This window comes from Papaver somniferum, chromosome 3 (assembly GCF_003573695.1).
Source record: "Papaver somniferum cultivar HN1 chromosome 3, ASM357369v1, whole genome shotgun sequence".
Taxonomy (NCBI): Eukaryota; Viridiplantae; Streptophyta; class Magnoliopsida; order Ranunculales; family Papaveraceae; genus Papaver; species Papaver somniferum.
Window position 1 is genome coordinate 18,264,038 of NC_039360.1, and position 15,980 is coordinate 18,280,017.

Sequence of the window (15,980 nt, forward strand, 5' to 3'; positions counted from 1 at the left end):
TGTATCAAAGGTTGATGATCAGCGAAGCGAAAGCGTAAGATGAAAAGGTGATGGAATGATCCAACAGTGCGATAGGAACGACCGTTGGATGATGAGACACAACAAAACTGACGGCTTCAGATGGAGTTAGGTACTATAGTGTTTGACAGGAGCTTCGGATTTTGATGCACAATGATGAGGCGACCGTTGGATGACAAGATGGATCCGATCTGACGGCTCTCATGGAAATGGGTATGGATAATGGAAAATGGATTTGGGTAAGGGTTTTGGGCCTTGGGTATTCCAAGCCCATATCTTCTTTAAGAACAATTCTTCCTTCTTCAAGCCCACTTCTAGTTGATCCGGCTCTTGCAAACATCATTCTTCGCTTCCTCCTATCGAGAGTCTTTGCCGTTCCTTTGCTCTTTTCGCTCCGTGAGATAACCAGGATTTATTCAGTACCTAAAAATGCAAAATTAATTAAGAAAATTATTTATTCTTGAAAACAATGAAAATACAGAATATGGGATAAAATGTAGAATTAATGCGCAAAAGATGAGTTAAATGCCAACAAAAAGGGATAAATATATACAATATTTGGCACTCATCAAATACCCCCAAACCTGAATTTTACTTGTCCTCAAGTAAAAACAAACTAAGGAAATCCTACCTATACCACTGTCGCTGGTCTCTCGAATGCATTTAGCGTATGCACTAAGCCTTTTAAACCACTAAGTGTCCCTAGTGGACGAGTTGAAGTCTCGTGAAGGTTTACCAGAGGTGTACCTACAAAACCTAGGTCAAAATATAAGCTCAGATTCCATCAAATGTGACATGTGCAAGTCAGTTAAGCTCACAGCAAAATGGAGATGTCAATCTAGCTATCGAAGGCACAATCCTAGCACTGATAACAAATAAAGACATGTGATAAGAGTGTAAAGTGTATCTACACATGTGTAAAGAAAGATCTGAAGTTATGACTACTAATCACCAAGAGATAGTTTCTCAGGCTAAGAACTGAGGTCGAAATCTAGCTAGCTGTCCGGACTTTACGAGAATTGTGAATGAGTTGGAGGTATTTCACAATTACTCGCGTTGTACATCAATGGCATACACCCTCCTTGCTTATTACAATAAAACAACAAAAGATGACTATTTACATGACTCTTATTTACATTGACTATTCTCTTTTTATTTTTGGAACAAGAGATGATGGAATTGATAAAGACTTGAATTTTTTTGTATTTTTCTGATATTTTTTCTCTTTTTTTTTTTTTTTTTTTTTTTACAAAGAAACACTTTTGATACATAACAAAAAGAAACAAAAAATTACATGACACTTTGCAAGAGGTAGCCCTTTTTGATGCACCCAGTTAAATTCGATGGTTGTCTTTCTTAATGTAACCTCCACCTTCTATCCCAACCAACCAAAGAACAAGCTAGTCAAGTTTCGTTCAGTATTCTAAAGTGATTGGCAATCGTAACTTCCTATCCAACACCTTGAAGATCGAGGCCATACATGTATTGGTAGATCGTGCGCGTGCAAATTTCTTATCACTATGTGAATTGTGCTAGAATCAGGGTGCCTAAATATCTAGACTAAGACTCCTAATAAAAATACATATTTGCACAAGAGTCAACATTTCAAGGTAAATGAGCTCCATTTTTATGATTTTTCATTTTTTAATTTTTTTTGAATTTTGATTTTTCAATTTTTTTGGAATTTTTTCAATTTTTTTCAAAAAGATGGAGTTTTGTTTTCAATTATGGCATATTATCGTGGTATCTACTCTATACCCCCAAACCTAAACTAAACATTGTCCTCAATGTTTCAAAATATGGAAAGAATTTAAATGCAACATATGGAAAGGGACATGCTGAGTAGAGTAAAAGGAGAGAGAATACCCGATTTCGGCGAAAGCAGAATTAAAACTCCGTTATTCAAGGCAAAAATATCCAACATATTTCAGCCGAGGTCATATTGGATTAGCAAAATATATACAAAAGGAACAAAAGAGTTTTTAAGAAATTTTATCTACTGGATTATATACAAAAAATTCACCATACACCAAAAGTCTAAAGAGTTGAGGATCAACCCAAAAAAAAGTGTAGAGACATAGAAAGTTTCAAAACACTAAAATTGGACTTAAGTGGGAGTGAGAGTGAAAAACCGAATGAATCACCCTTAAACCTAAATTGTTCAACAGGTTTACTTTTAAGCACAAAATCTTTTAATTTTAGGGGTTCAGGATTCAAAAGGTCTAACTGAAAATGGACTTTGTTCGGGATGGGCAAAGAAATGCATTCCAATTGTGGCTCTTTAAAAGTGTTATATTTTGAAACAAAATAGTCCAAAAGGACTTGGGAGGCACACAGTTCCAAACCTAGGTTGGGCATTATCAGAAAAATTGGTTTTACAATATGGGTACAAACCAAATCTAGGTTGGGTGGAAGGCCATCAGATTGTGACTTAGGTAGAAGAATAGGCATATCATTATCAATCAAATCAAAATCTTCTAACTCATCTACACATGTCACATCATGCTCACAATCATCAATCACATTGGCAAGATCACAATCAGAATTATCAACATCATCAACAGATTTATTCTCGTGTATCGGCACATCAGGGGAAACATCACATGGAATACTAGAAGAAATATCATGCATTAAGGTCGGGGCAGAGAAGCCTAATGTATTTGAACCCAAAGGTTCCATAACATTTTTAGTATAGACATGTTCTTCTAACATAACATCATAATCATCATCATCATCATGATAGGCATTTTGCAATCTAGGATAATTTTCAATCCTAAGGTCGGAGCTATTACAAGAATAAAACTCTAATTCATGGGGATGACTCATATCATGTGGTGTTGTTCCTGTTTCCCTAACGGATTCCCATTGATGGGTTTTCTCTGCAATCTCGGCTAAAAAATTCCATGCATCATCCACAGATTTATCAATAAACTCACCATTACACATAGACTCAACCATGGTTCGAGATTTAAAGTCTAGTCCCTCATAGAGGATGACGACAAGTCTCCACTTCTCAATTCCATGGTGCGGACATTCACTCAACAAATCATTAAAACGTTCAAAATAGTGAAAAACAGTTTCCTCATCCAATTGGACAAAACAATTGATACTTTGACGAATAGCGATGGTCCTATGATGTGGAAAGAATTTTTGGAAAAATTGATTAGTGAGTTGTTCCCAAGTGTTGATTGATTGTGGTCTCAAACCGTAAAACCATGTTTTGACCCTTTCTTTTAAAGAAAATGTAAACAAACGCAATTTCAGAGAGTCTTCGGACATATGATCAGGTTGCATAGTCCGACAAATTTGTTCAAATTCTCTTACATGAGTATAGGGGTTCTCAGAATCGAACCCTCGAAATATAGGAAGTATTTGTATCATGCTTGCATTTATTTTAAAAGGGTTATTGGTTTGAGGTAATACAATACATGATAATGGAATTTTTAGTGATGGATACATGTATTCATGGAGAGCATGAGGTTGGCCCATTTTGAAAAGACGCAAAGCCCACTATTTGGTTTTAATGGGTTTGGATTTTTGGGAAAATTTTGGTTTTGATGGGATATAAAAGAAAATTTGGTTTAAAAATGGGAGCAAAGTAGAAATTTGGTTTTAAAAATTGGGAGCAAAAGAATTTTTTTTTTTTTTTTTTAACAAAGAAAATAAAATAAAATTTGGTTTTTATAATTGGGAGCAAGCTGAAAATTTGGTTTTTAAAATTGGGAGCAAGCCCACTGTTGGTCCTCTAATGGAATGAAGGCTGCGGCCTACGAAAATCCAAGTTTTAATTTAATTTAATTTTTTTTTTTTTTTTGAAAGTTTAAAATTCGGTTTGGCCCCGTTGGTTAAGGCCCGACGTTTGTTTTAAAACTTTGGTTTCGAGGTCCACTTTTGAGTGGAATACAAGCCCACAATCAGTTATAAGCTCAGCTGGGTTTAAACCCAGGGTCCAAAATACAAGTCCAATGAAAGAATTTAAACAAGCCCACACAAAATAAATACAAGCCCACAAATTAAACAACAAGCCCAAAAATAATTAATTACAAACCCAAAATAGAAAAATAAAAAACCCAAAAAATTGGGTTAATTATTACAAGCCCACAATTAAAGAAATTTGGAAGCCCACAGGTTGGGTTCTCTCAATGGAATGGGTTTAGGCTTACCTTTTTAGCACAGCCCAGCTGCTCTGATATTGTTGCAAAAACCCAGTTGGGTTTTGGTTCTTTTCCTTGGTGGCGTCCCAGCAGAGGAAAAACAGGTTCAGAACAGCAGGTCCAACAGCAAATGAAGTGAAGCAGATGCAGATGCAAATGCAATGCAGTGAAATGCAAAAATAGCTAACAAAACAACAAGAAAAACACAGCACCAATCCCCGGCAGCGGCGCCAAAAACTTGGTAGGACTCGAAATGATCCTAAAAATTCTAACTGCAAGTGCACAGTGTCGGCAAGCAACACAGGGCAAGCACAGGTCAGTTCCACAGGGACAAGGGGGTGCAAGTGCTATTTTTCTTGTTGTAACCAATTTCTAACTGATTACACTAACCAGGGCAGATTACTAATCATGAGACTTTAAACAAGAACAACAAAAGTGACAGTTGAAGCAAGTTCAACACTGACAGTTGAAGCAACAGCAACTGACAGTGAGGCAAGATGAATAATGGACAGTGAGTGTGTGAAACAAGTAAAGATTGTGATGTTAAGACACCACAGTGAGCATGAGGGGAAACAAACAGTGAGCAGTGAAGGTAAAACAAGTGAAAGAAAACAAGAAAACAAAGCTAAACAGTTGAGGATGGAATTGTGGATGACAGGGAAGGTTGATGGCAAACTAGGGTTTAGATTCCACCTCTTAACCTAGACTAAGTCGGATATTCCAATTGCAACTAAATTATCCTCCCAAAGTACTAGCTATCTGATTAGAGCATAACTAGTCTAAGGTTTGGACCATAATCAATTAACATGGGCTGTTGCACTTTCAATCACAGGGGTATCCTAACTACAATGTATGCCTGACATACAATGTGAGAGCAAAGTGATGAGAGGCCAGAATTGTAGTCTCCTACACAGTGGAATTAAGGTTTCATCTTCACCCTAGTGGTGAATTAGAACATGAACAGAAATTGAAATTGAACTTGAAATTGCTTTGAAATGGAAATTGAAATGAAATTAACCCAATTAGGGGGTATCTCGGATGACCCAAGAACCGTTTTAACATCCTACATCAGTTTCTATTTATAGCTTACATCAAATTCCTAATTTCTAAAAACCCTAATTTTGAAAACCCTAAATTGATTTGGGGAAAATCAAATTCTCTCACCCATGTGTGAATTCTGCTCGACCCATGCTCCTTGATGTCCCTCTGATGCTCTTCCTGCTCCAATTGATATACTGCAACCCTAGCTCGAGTTGTTTCATCAACTCCACACCTAGGTCAGAGAGATGTGGGTTTGGGGAAATGACTAGGCTAGGGAGAGAAAACTGTGGTGCGTACGGGTTTTGGTAGAGGCGGAGAGGGGTGTAGTGAAGCTCGAGGAGCAGCAGTTGCAGGCTGCCATGGTCGGGTGGAAGGAGGAGCTGGTTTTGGGGAAAATTGATTTGGGAAGAAGAACCCGATGGAGAAGAAGGGTCTGTTTGGTTAGGGGTATAGGTTTCTGATGCTAGGGTGTGAGGCGGATGTATCAAAGGTTGATGATCAGCGAAGCGAAAGCGTAAGATGAAAAGGTGATGGAATGATCCAACAGTGCGATAGGAACGACCGTTGGATGATGAGACACAACAAAACTGACGGCTTCAAATGGAGTTAGGTACTATAGTGTTTGACAGGAGCTTCGGATTTTGATGCACAATGATGAGGCGACCGTTGGATGACAAGATGGATCCGATCTGACGGCTCTCATGGAAATGGGTATGGATAATGGAAATGGATTTGGGTAAGGGTTTTGGGCCTTGGGTATTCCAAGCCCATATCTTCTTTAAGAACAATTCTTCCTTCTTCAAGCCCACTTCTAGTTGATCCGGCTCTTGCAAACATCATTCTTCGCTTCCTCCTATCGAGAGTCTTTGCCGTTCCTTTGCTCTTTTCGCTCCGTGAGATAACCAGGATTTATTCAGTACCTAAAATTGCAAAATTAATTAAGAAAATTATTTATTCTTGAAAACAATGAAAATACAGAATATGGGATAAAATGTAGAATTAATGCGCAAAAGATGAGTTAAATGCCAACAAAAAGGGATAAATATATACAATATTTGGCACTCATCACCATGCAGTAATAATGCAGCAGAGTACGAAGCCCTAATTCTAGGACTCCAAATGGCAAAAGAGCTCAACCTCTGAAGTGTTGAAGTCAAAGGCGATTATCGGCTTGTTAAGAATCAAGTGAACGACGACTTTTGCGTCAAAGAACCACACCTGGCACCTTACCGAGCGGAATCCCAAAGACTAATGAGTGAAACGGGATCAACTTTAGACCATACTGGCTGGGGCAGAAACAAACATGCGGGTGACCTGGCAACCATGGCAAGCAAAGTACATTTAAAAGATGGAGAAGAGGGGACGGTCACAATACGAAAAAGAGGGTTACCTAGTACGCGGAAGGAAGACTTGTCCTTCGAGGAGGGGGACGATTGGAGAAAAGTATACATCGATGATTTGACGCGGATAAATGAAGAGTGGGTGATCCCCACCCAATCTCTAAAACAATTTATGATGATTCAAGGCGCATTGTACTACCGGGCGGCCGAAGGATCCCTTGCGAGATGCGTAAATAAAAGGGAAGCAGAGAAGTTGCTGCAAGGATTACACGCGGAGACATGTGGACAGGCCTGCGATGTCCACTTATACAAAAAGCTTCAGAGGATTGGCGTATATTGGCCAAGCATGTCAGTTCAAGCAGCAGCACTCCAGGATAGTTGTGCCGATTTTCAAGCTCCGCCACAACCTGCGAAAGTCTGCACGGTCGAGGAAATATACTGGAGACAGCCTTACATTGACTTCATCCAGCACAGGAAACTGCCTAGCGACAGACAAACGGCTCTAAAAATACAGAGGAAGGCGCCGCGTTTCTTCATCCATGAAGGCGGGCTCTACTGGAAAATCTATGGTAACGCCGCGTTGAGATGCCTGTCGAATCAAGAAGCAATGGAAGTCATGACCCGATCTCACGAACCAGAACACCAAGGGATGCGAAAGCTGTTCCTACAACTGTATGAAGGAGGGATTTACTGGCCTACCATGAACACGCTCGAAGATGCCTGCGGTGCCAGAAACATGGGAATTTAATCCAGGCGCCTCACGCACTATTGCATAACATAGTAACGCCGTGGCCATTTCATAATTGGGGGCTCGATCTCATAGGTCCGATCAACCCAACATCCTCGAGACGAAACAAGTACATAATCACCGCCACCGAATACGCGTCAAAACGGGTCGAAGCTATACCCCTCAAAGACTACGCTGGAGCTACAATAGCCGCGTTCATCAAAGAGCACATCATTTGCAGATTCGATGCACCTATGATAATCAGGACAGATAACGAAAAATCATTTGTGAACAAGGATGTGATCGATCTACTCCGCCAATACAATGTAAGACTTCACACGTCTACCCCTTATTACCCCAAAGGAAATGGGCAGGCGAAGGCAACGAAAAAAACGCTCATCCGCATCCTCAGTAGGCTAGTATATGACCACCATAGGGAACGGCACGAACAACTGTCGTTGGAACTTTGGGCAGATAGAATTTCTAAACGAAGTTCCACCGGTGCATCCCCTTATTCACTGGTCTATGGAGAAGACGCAATTCTACCTGCAGAGGTAGCAATCCCATCCGCGAGAGTAGCAATAGCTAGCCATACCACGCCAGATAAAGTAAGCCGCTTTTCCCATTTAGATACAATAGAGGAAAGAAGAACGCAGGCAGAAAGGTTCGCGGAAGCTTACAGAAAGCGCGCAGCCAACTACTACAACCAGAGCGTAAAAGAGAGGACATTCAAGGTCAATGAGCTAGTCTTGAAAATCGCCCCTCACGTACAAAGGAATGCCTGTGCTGGAGAATTCGCGGCAAATTGGGAAGGCCCTTTTACAATAAGAAAGGCGGCACAAAACGGATACTACAAGCTTCGACGCATGAACGGAACTAAAGTTAAGACGCCCATCAATGGCAAATGGTTGAAGAAATTTTACGCATGAGTCATGCCATGTAAACGCGCTCCTCGATAAATAAAGTAAGTTGCAAAAAAAACATGTTTTCGATTGACTGGAATTCTACAAAAGGTCTCAGGGCATCCAAGGGCAGCTGATTGACTGACAAACTTTACAAAAGGTCTAAGGACAGCCAAAGGCGCCTGATTAACTGACAAATTCTACAAAAGGTCTCAGGACAGCCAAGGGCGCCTGATTGACTGACAAACTTTACAAAAGGTCTCAGGACTGCCAAAGGCGCCTGATTGACTGACAAATTCTACAAAAGGTCGTAGGGAAACCAAGGGCGCCTGATCGACTAACAAACTTTACAAAAGGTCTCAGGGAAGCCAAGGGCGCCTGATCGACTGACAAATTCTACAAAAGGTCTCAGGACAGCCAAAGGCGCCTGATCGACTGACAAATTCTATAAAATATCTCAGGGAAGCCAAGGGCGCCTGATCGACTGACGAACTTTACAAAAGATCTCAGGGCAGCCAAGGGTGCCTGATCGACTGGCAAACTTTACAAAAGGTCTCAGGGCAGCCAAAGGTGCCTGATCGACTGACAAACTTTACAAAAGGTCTCAGGGAAGCCAAGGGCGCCTGATCGACTAACAAATTATACAAAAAGTCTCAGGGAAGCCAAAGGCGCCTGATCGACTGACAAATTCTACAAAAAAATTCTCAGAGCAGCCAAAGGCGCCTGATCGACTAACACATTATACAAAGCCGCGGGACAGCCAAAGGCGCCCGATTGACTGCAAGTCTTCAAAAGAGTCTCAGGGTAGCCAAGGGCGCCTAATCGACTGACAAATTCTAAAAAAAGGTCTCAGAGCAGCCAAAGGCGCCTGATCGACTAACACATTATACAAAGCTGCGGGACAACCAAAAGCGCCCGATTGACTATAAGTCTTCAAAAGAGTCTCAGGGAAGCCAAGGACGCCTGATTGACTAGCAAACCCTTCAAAATTCTCAAATTCTTCAAAAGAGTCTCAGGGCAGCCGAAGGCGCCTGGTTAACTGATAGACACATTTATGTGTCTAATATGTCTCAATTGTATGTATTGTTAGTGCTCGATTTTGTATTTATTGTGTTATTTTATGTCTTTGTAGGAAATTTTAGAGAAATAAGCCATTGCGGCGAAATGGGCTTAAAAAGTGGTGTTTTACACCCCAGGATAAAGTGTTAAAGGCACCCCATAAATGCACTAAAAGCATCCGGAGGAGTTGTTAAAAACACCCAGAAAAATTACTGTTTCAGCCCCAAAAATTACTATTTCCGCCCCAATTGCTAAAGGGACCCCAGGAATGGATAAAGGGGAGGTCCCTTTCTTCCAAAATTTGAAATCAGAAAAAGGCGGGAAAAATGATGCATGCAACTGGCAGAAGTTTGGTCGGACATTTGGACGTGATTTTGTGCGATTCAGTCGCTGAAACTTTGTGGAAAGATGTGATATATCATAATAAAGATGGTATGGGTGTTTTGTTCGACCATAATTGGCTTGAATTGGCTAGGCAATCCACGAGCTGTAAAAAGGGGAATACGTGCAGGGAAGAGTTGTTCATGGGATTCAGCGTGTTTGTACGTGTTTGGATGGAGTTGGGATGCTGTAGAAACTTGTTTGGCGTGTGTTCCACATCAACAGAAGCGCGGAAGAGGAATTGAAGGAAAGAAAATCCCGTATTTCTTTGAAAAAGGAAAGAAAATATCCCGAGTAAAAGAAGATTATTTGGGATAAATGGAGGAGATTCAATGCGTGTTTTGGTTTAAATAGGTTCCCTGGGAGTCCTAGAGGGGGTGGTCGAGAGTTTTGGGAGCTAGGGAGAGCTAGAGAAGACGAAATCAGAGTTTAACAAAACTCTGTTTCTGCTGCTGCATGAAGATGAGCACGAAGAATAATAGACTGTAAGAGACTGTTGTTCTTCAACAGTGACAACGACAAATCTGCGTGGGTCATAGGTGTGGGTCTTAGAACTACAACGACAATAACACTTCTCTTTTATCGTTCTTGTGTGACGCTTCCTGTGAGTCGCACATTAGCTGTTTACACCATTTTCTCTTCTTCTCATCATTTGTAAACCATTTTTGAGCCATAATAAATTATTTTAAGAGCATTTATACTATGATGAGCTAATTCCCTCGTAACCAAGGCAATGGAGGAAGCTATTCACGCAACATAAATGGGTAACTATTTCATTTAATTATATAATTCACCTAATCGCTATTTTGCATAGTTTTAAATTGTTTGAATGATTGTCTTAATTATTTGTTATTCAGTTTGATAGGTTATGCTTGGTTTAATATCTTGATAATCTATGCTTAAGGTTTACAAATAATGTTTGAGAATCTGTATGATTGATAGTGAATTAAAGAAAAGAGGATTTAAAAATTGAATAGAGTTTTGAAATATTTATCATTCAATTTTGCATAATAGTGGAATCTAGTGTCTTGGTTACCTCTCGCACCCATTGTTAATATTTTTGTGTATATATTTTTATCAAATCTAAAAATTCCATTTCCTTCACGAGTTTGAGAGTTTGAACCTCATTACTACAATTTCAACCACGAAAAATCATAAATCATTAACCGATAAATTTTGGGGCTAGAAAAAGAGGGGGAGTAGGCGCGTTTAACCAACGCTCGCCCCACCCAATATCCTTGAAACAAAAGAACAAAAATGGAAGGAGTAGGCGTGTTTTAACCAACGCTCGCCCCACCCAAAACCCTTGAAATAAAAGGACAAAAAAGGGGGTAGTAGGCGCGTTTTAACCAACGCCATCCCCATCCAAAACCCTTGAAACAAAAGGACAAAAAGGGGGGAGTAGGCGCGTTTAACCAACACCCGCCCCACCCAGTATCCTTGAAACAAAAGGACAAAAATGGGTGGGGAGTAGGCGCGTTTAACCAATGCCTTCCCCACCCAGTATCCTTGAAATAAAGGAATCTCTACATAAAAAGGAGGGGAAACAGGTGTGTTTAGAAAACGTCCACCTCACCATCCTCACAAAAAAAATAGAGGAGGAAGGAGTAAGCACGTTCAGCAAACGTCCACTCCACCCAGTAACCCCTTGCTATACAATTGGACAACAATATTTTCAAATTAAAAAGCGAAGATCACTTGCACCAATTCAAAAAAAATAAAATACAACACACAAAAGAACTAGATAATCCATCTGAGGAACAATTTTAAATGTAAAGGCATCCATGCTCTCCGATTCAGGTTGTATAAGCCATTCAGGAGCATCATGGTAAGGCAGCACAGAAGGATTTAAGAGACGAGAAATTAAAACATCTTCTAGAGGGAAAGCGCGTTTACCTTTGCGGAATTCCCTTAACCTTAGGGCGTGTTTAGAGAATGGGAAGAAGGAATAATGTTGAAAAAGGAAGAAGTTGACAGTCATATATATAAAAAGGTCTCAAGGCCGAACGTGGCGGTTATGAGTAAGAACGACAACCGTCAGAAACTGAAAGGAAGTAGGGTTTTGCACGATGAGGAGTCGAAACGTCTCCCACGATCACGGGTCCGACGAGATAACAACGCTCGTTGTGAACACATGGAGACACCCCAAAATATCTTTTGACTATTGGATCATCCAATGATTAATCCAATAGTCAGGGGACTAATGTTGATACATGAAAAATAACACCCCTTAGCGGGATGGGGATGCCCCAAAGAGCAGGGATAAAACTTGGGTCAATACGTAGGAGCTTGGGGACTAAACCCAAGCCCACATAAAAGATACCCATAAAGGGTGGAAGGACAAAGGAGGAATTAACAAAGAAGGAAGAGGTTATGTTAAGGAATGACATTAGTGGTAATTAAGAAGGTTTAGGACATGTGGCGTGATGTCATAAAAAGAGGGGTTTTTAGAAAAGCCTATATAAGGAAGGACAAGGTACAATGGAAATGCAACTCTCTCTCTTACTATTATTTGTATTGCGAGGTCATGTGCAATAGCTAGGACGGGTAAGACCTAAACCGAAATTTGGGTATTAACAGTTGTACTATAACAAATTATTATCAATTTCTACCTGGTGGACTTAGGAAATATATGTGAAAAGATATCACTTACTAAAGCAAGCTCTAATTGCCTCACCGGTTACCAGCACAAGGATGGGGTAGTGGAAGTTCAACTGCCTCTTTAATTTCCTGAATTTGAGCATATAGTCCACCAATGTCTGCATATGATTCCAGCGGTGCCTTCTACACCTTCATATCATACACCACGGGATCAACATCATCTTGAAGAAGCCCGAGGAGAAGGCCTGAACAGAAAAACACACAGAATTAAATTGACTAATATTTCAGAATATAAATGAGATTCAAATAATTGTTGAGTAATATTCATGGGTTTTTAATGAATGGCTAAACCTCACAGATCTATTTCCATAGATGAAATTCAATTTTTTAAACCACTAAATCAATTTTAAGCACCATCGTATAGCAATATAAAGCAAATATGATAATCCCACGAGGTGAACATAGTTAAGAACCATAAGGGGTTACACACCATTACAATTGTGACTTAAAATAGCTCATTTTATGTTTTGTGCATGAGTCAATATTGGATTACTTACTTCGATGAGAAGGATGAGGAGAATGATCTATCGCCTGCAGCCTCCCGTAGGCAAGCATGAACGCTTTGCAGCTTCTAATGACTGTACACAAGCAATCATATCTTCACCTTTCTGTGATGATTGCAGTTGCTGATAAGTTTGATGTCTCTCATCCATACTGTAAATTGCATTATTGCAAAAGTTTGTTTATGCAAATTACTGTACATGAATGAACCCAAATCTTGTACCAAAGATGCAGAGAGATTAACAACCTACTTTAGATGATCCCATTACTTCCCCTCTGCACTAACATTAACATAAAAGGTATTGAAAACCATTATTACACTAACATTAACATGAAAGGTATTGAAACTTATAGCAATCCGAAGTCAAAAAGACGAACCATCATTTTCCCTTAGAGCATCCATCTTCCTTCTGATCTCATGAGTTGTGTTGAACATGCCAAGAGTTGGTGTGTTGCATAAGAAGTACTTATTGTTTCTCGAACGATGATGCTGAGGAAAGAAAATCAAGTAAGACTCATATGATAAAGAACGAACAGAGATAGAAATACAAGAAGCAAAACCAAACACTGAAAACTCTCAATTTACACCTCCAATTCCTAATTCCTCAAAGCTACATCAGAAAAGATAGAAAAATCGCAATTGCTAAGAGTTAGTGTGGAGGGGAAAAAACACCAAAATAATTGCTAAGACTAAAAGTCTAACCTTATGTTTGTATAAAGCTTGCTTGCACTCAGAAGATTATGGTCCATCACCAATCGATCCATTACAATAAAGTTATTAGGCAGAAGAGTTTTCTGTTAAAACGCGTAAAGAAAGAACTGTTAAATAATTTAACAAACAGTTTGTTTGGTATATCAACTACGCTGGAAAACGGGACAAGTCATCAAAGGATATACCCCAAGCAAATTCAAGGTGATATTCTGAGAAAACTTCCCATATACTAAGCAAGACTACCTCAATACGCTTTTTCTGCACGACAGCATCATAAGCCTGGTGCACTGCCTGATAACAAAATTAGTCATAATTAATCCATAAGCATCGAGAGAAAACAAGGAATACAAACTTCATGTATATAACTCCATAAACTCGTTGCATTCTTTCACAAGACGCATACCATTTCACCTCCAGCAACAATTACCTAAATATATCAAACATATCATAGTTATACTGAAATCTTCATAGTAATCATTAAAATGGAAATTAAAAGACAAAAAAAGATATGTGACTATACTATACCCTAATCACCACAGGAAAACCAATATACATCCAGCTGTTCGCAACAATATCGATCAAGCCCGACGTGTAAAGTTTCCTCAAGAGATACAGATCTAAACAGAAAGCCTACATCAACAATGGAAAGAATAAACTCTCATTGAAAGTAATTATAAGTCCTAGAGAAAAGCTCAATTTTTTTTGCAACATTGCTAACTTAACAGGAATCAAAGATTTCGTAAAGTGTTGACAGAGTTTTAAGCTCTCCAAGTACCTAGAGAAACAACATTGGAGCTTATCTCCACCTAAAAAATAATGAACTTGAGTCATGTAAACTTCATTTAATTGCTATGTAGAGATAATATGTGTCATTAGTCCAATTCTGATCGACGAAAAATTGCATAACTAATAAGTGATTATCGGAGGTATAAGCTAAGGTTGTGCACTATAAAAAACAAGAAAGAAAAAATAAATGAATGCAATCTATCCATGTTAGCCATTTTCAATCTCATATACTTTATAAACTTAGAAAAGAAAAAGAGTCACCTGACTTGAAACCCACTATATATTATGAATAGCTTCACTAGAAACCATGTCATTTACCACTGCAAAAAAAAAAAATCATCAAAATTTTTCATAAGAATACACAACCTAAAAAACTCAAAACTACACTAGACATATAAATTCCACAAAAATACTTAAGAAACAACAATTGTTAATCATTCACCAAAAGTCACATGTGCTTTCTGTTCCCTTCTGAGAATAACTCGTACCATCATTTTCATGATTATTTGCTTCACCTGAAGCCTAATAAATTTACAAAAGAGATCAGTAGGTGTACAAAATTTGAATAAAATTAAACCCAATTTCCAATTAATGATGAATCAAAATACAAAACCAAACAGATACCCAATTCAGAATATTTTCCCAATCAATAAAATCAAAATTACCCCAAGTTTTGAAACCCTTGAATAAATCATTTCAATTAGTGATATTAGAGAAGAGTATAAACATAAATATGTAAATAACACCTAATAAAGCTTGAAAACGCTTCGATTTCCAACCTAAATCTACAGTCTCGTGGTGGTGGTGGAGGTGGTGATGAGAGGAAGAAGAAGAAGAAGAAAAAGAAGAAGAAGGGGAAAGTAATTGATGGTTTAGATAATAAATCCAAATAAAGTGAAAGCAGGAAAAGAATTGTACGAGAGTTAGGGTTCTAATGTGAAGGAAATCATATAAGTACAGAGAAAACTTACTCCCAAAAATGTTAATTTTAGGGATTCACCGATGGTGTAGCCCGCAAACAACAAAAATTTCCCATTAAATGGATCCCTAAAATTCACATCACCACCAGCATCGATCAAAGCAGAAACAAATCTAGGGTTTCCCTTACCATCAACATACCAAAGAAAAGACGTACTCTAAGTTTCTGTACAATCACCAATTGCTTTAGACAACATAAAATTACTCTTGATTATTGTTGATGATCCTAATAGTCTATTCTTCATCGATTCAGACTTCAAGAACTGATGTTGTTGATGAATCTTCGTTTTCAGTTGGTCTTGATGGAGATAATAGAGAATAGCTGATGTTATTGATGGATTTTGTTGATAAATCTCCTCTATTCAGTTGGTGTTGATGAAGAGAATTGAGATGAGGCGCTGTTGAAACGAGAGGAAGATGGAGGCAGCTCCTGGTCGATGAAAAATAAGATAAGGGAGTTAGGGTTTGGATATATGATAGTGAAGTAGAATAAAACTAGTGTTCCTACCCACACAACCGGAGTGCACGCGTACAATTCAAGTGTTACCTTGCACACAAGCAGGCAACACATGTGATATGGTCAGGCGTTGCGAAGTGCAACAAGACTCAAAATTTCGCAACGGCTCATTGCGTTTGCAAAGTTCGCAACTGCAACAAGCAGTTGCTAATTTATGAGCCGTTGTAAATTTTGTTGCGAATACGCAACGGCTTAAGAGTTGT

General features: G+C 39.0%; 1 protein-coding gene and 1 long non-coding RNA gene across 3 annotated transcripts; one reads left to right on the plus strand and one right to left on the minus strand.

Annotated features, from left to right (window-relative positions):
- Positions 1–7,534: 7,534 nt before the first annotated feature.
- On the plus strand, positions 7,535–8,209 carry LOC113359083. The gene has a single exon (XM_026602774.1). It carries the CDS (start codon positions 7,535–7,537, stop codon positions 8,207–8,209), a length of 675 nt encoding a protein of 224 aa, XP_026458559.1.
- A 3,961-nt stretch (positions 8,210–12,170) lies between these two features.
- Positions 12,171–13,803, minus strand: LOC113355421. 2 transcript variants are annotated; one of them, XR_003362443.1, is made up of 5 exons: positions 13,682–13,803; positions 13,488–13,579; positions 13,163–13,274; positions 12,781–13,060; positions 12,171–12,468 (listed from the first exon to the last, which is right to left on the minus strand). It is a non-coding gene; the product is annotated as an uncharacterized LOC113355421 (long non-coding RNA). The 2 variants fall into 2 exon arrangements; XR_003362444.1 differs by having other exon boundaries at positions 13,740–13,788.
- Positions 13,804–15,980: the final 2,177 nt, after the last annotated feature.

What these genes read in the sequence shown, in the direction of transcription:
- LOC113359083 (XM_026602774.1), top strand. Translation starts at nt 7,535, where the DNA reads ATGATAATCAGGACAGATAACGAAAAATCATTTGTGAACAAGGATGTG.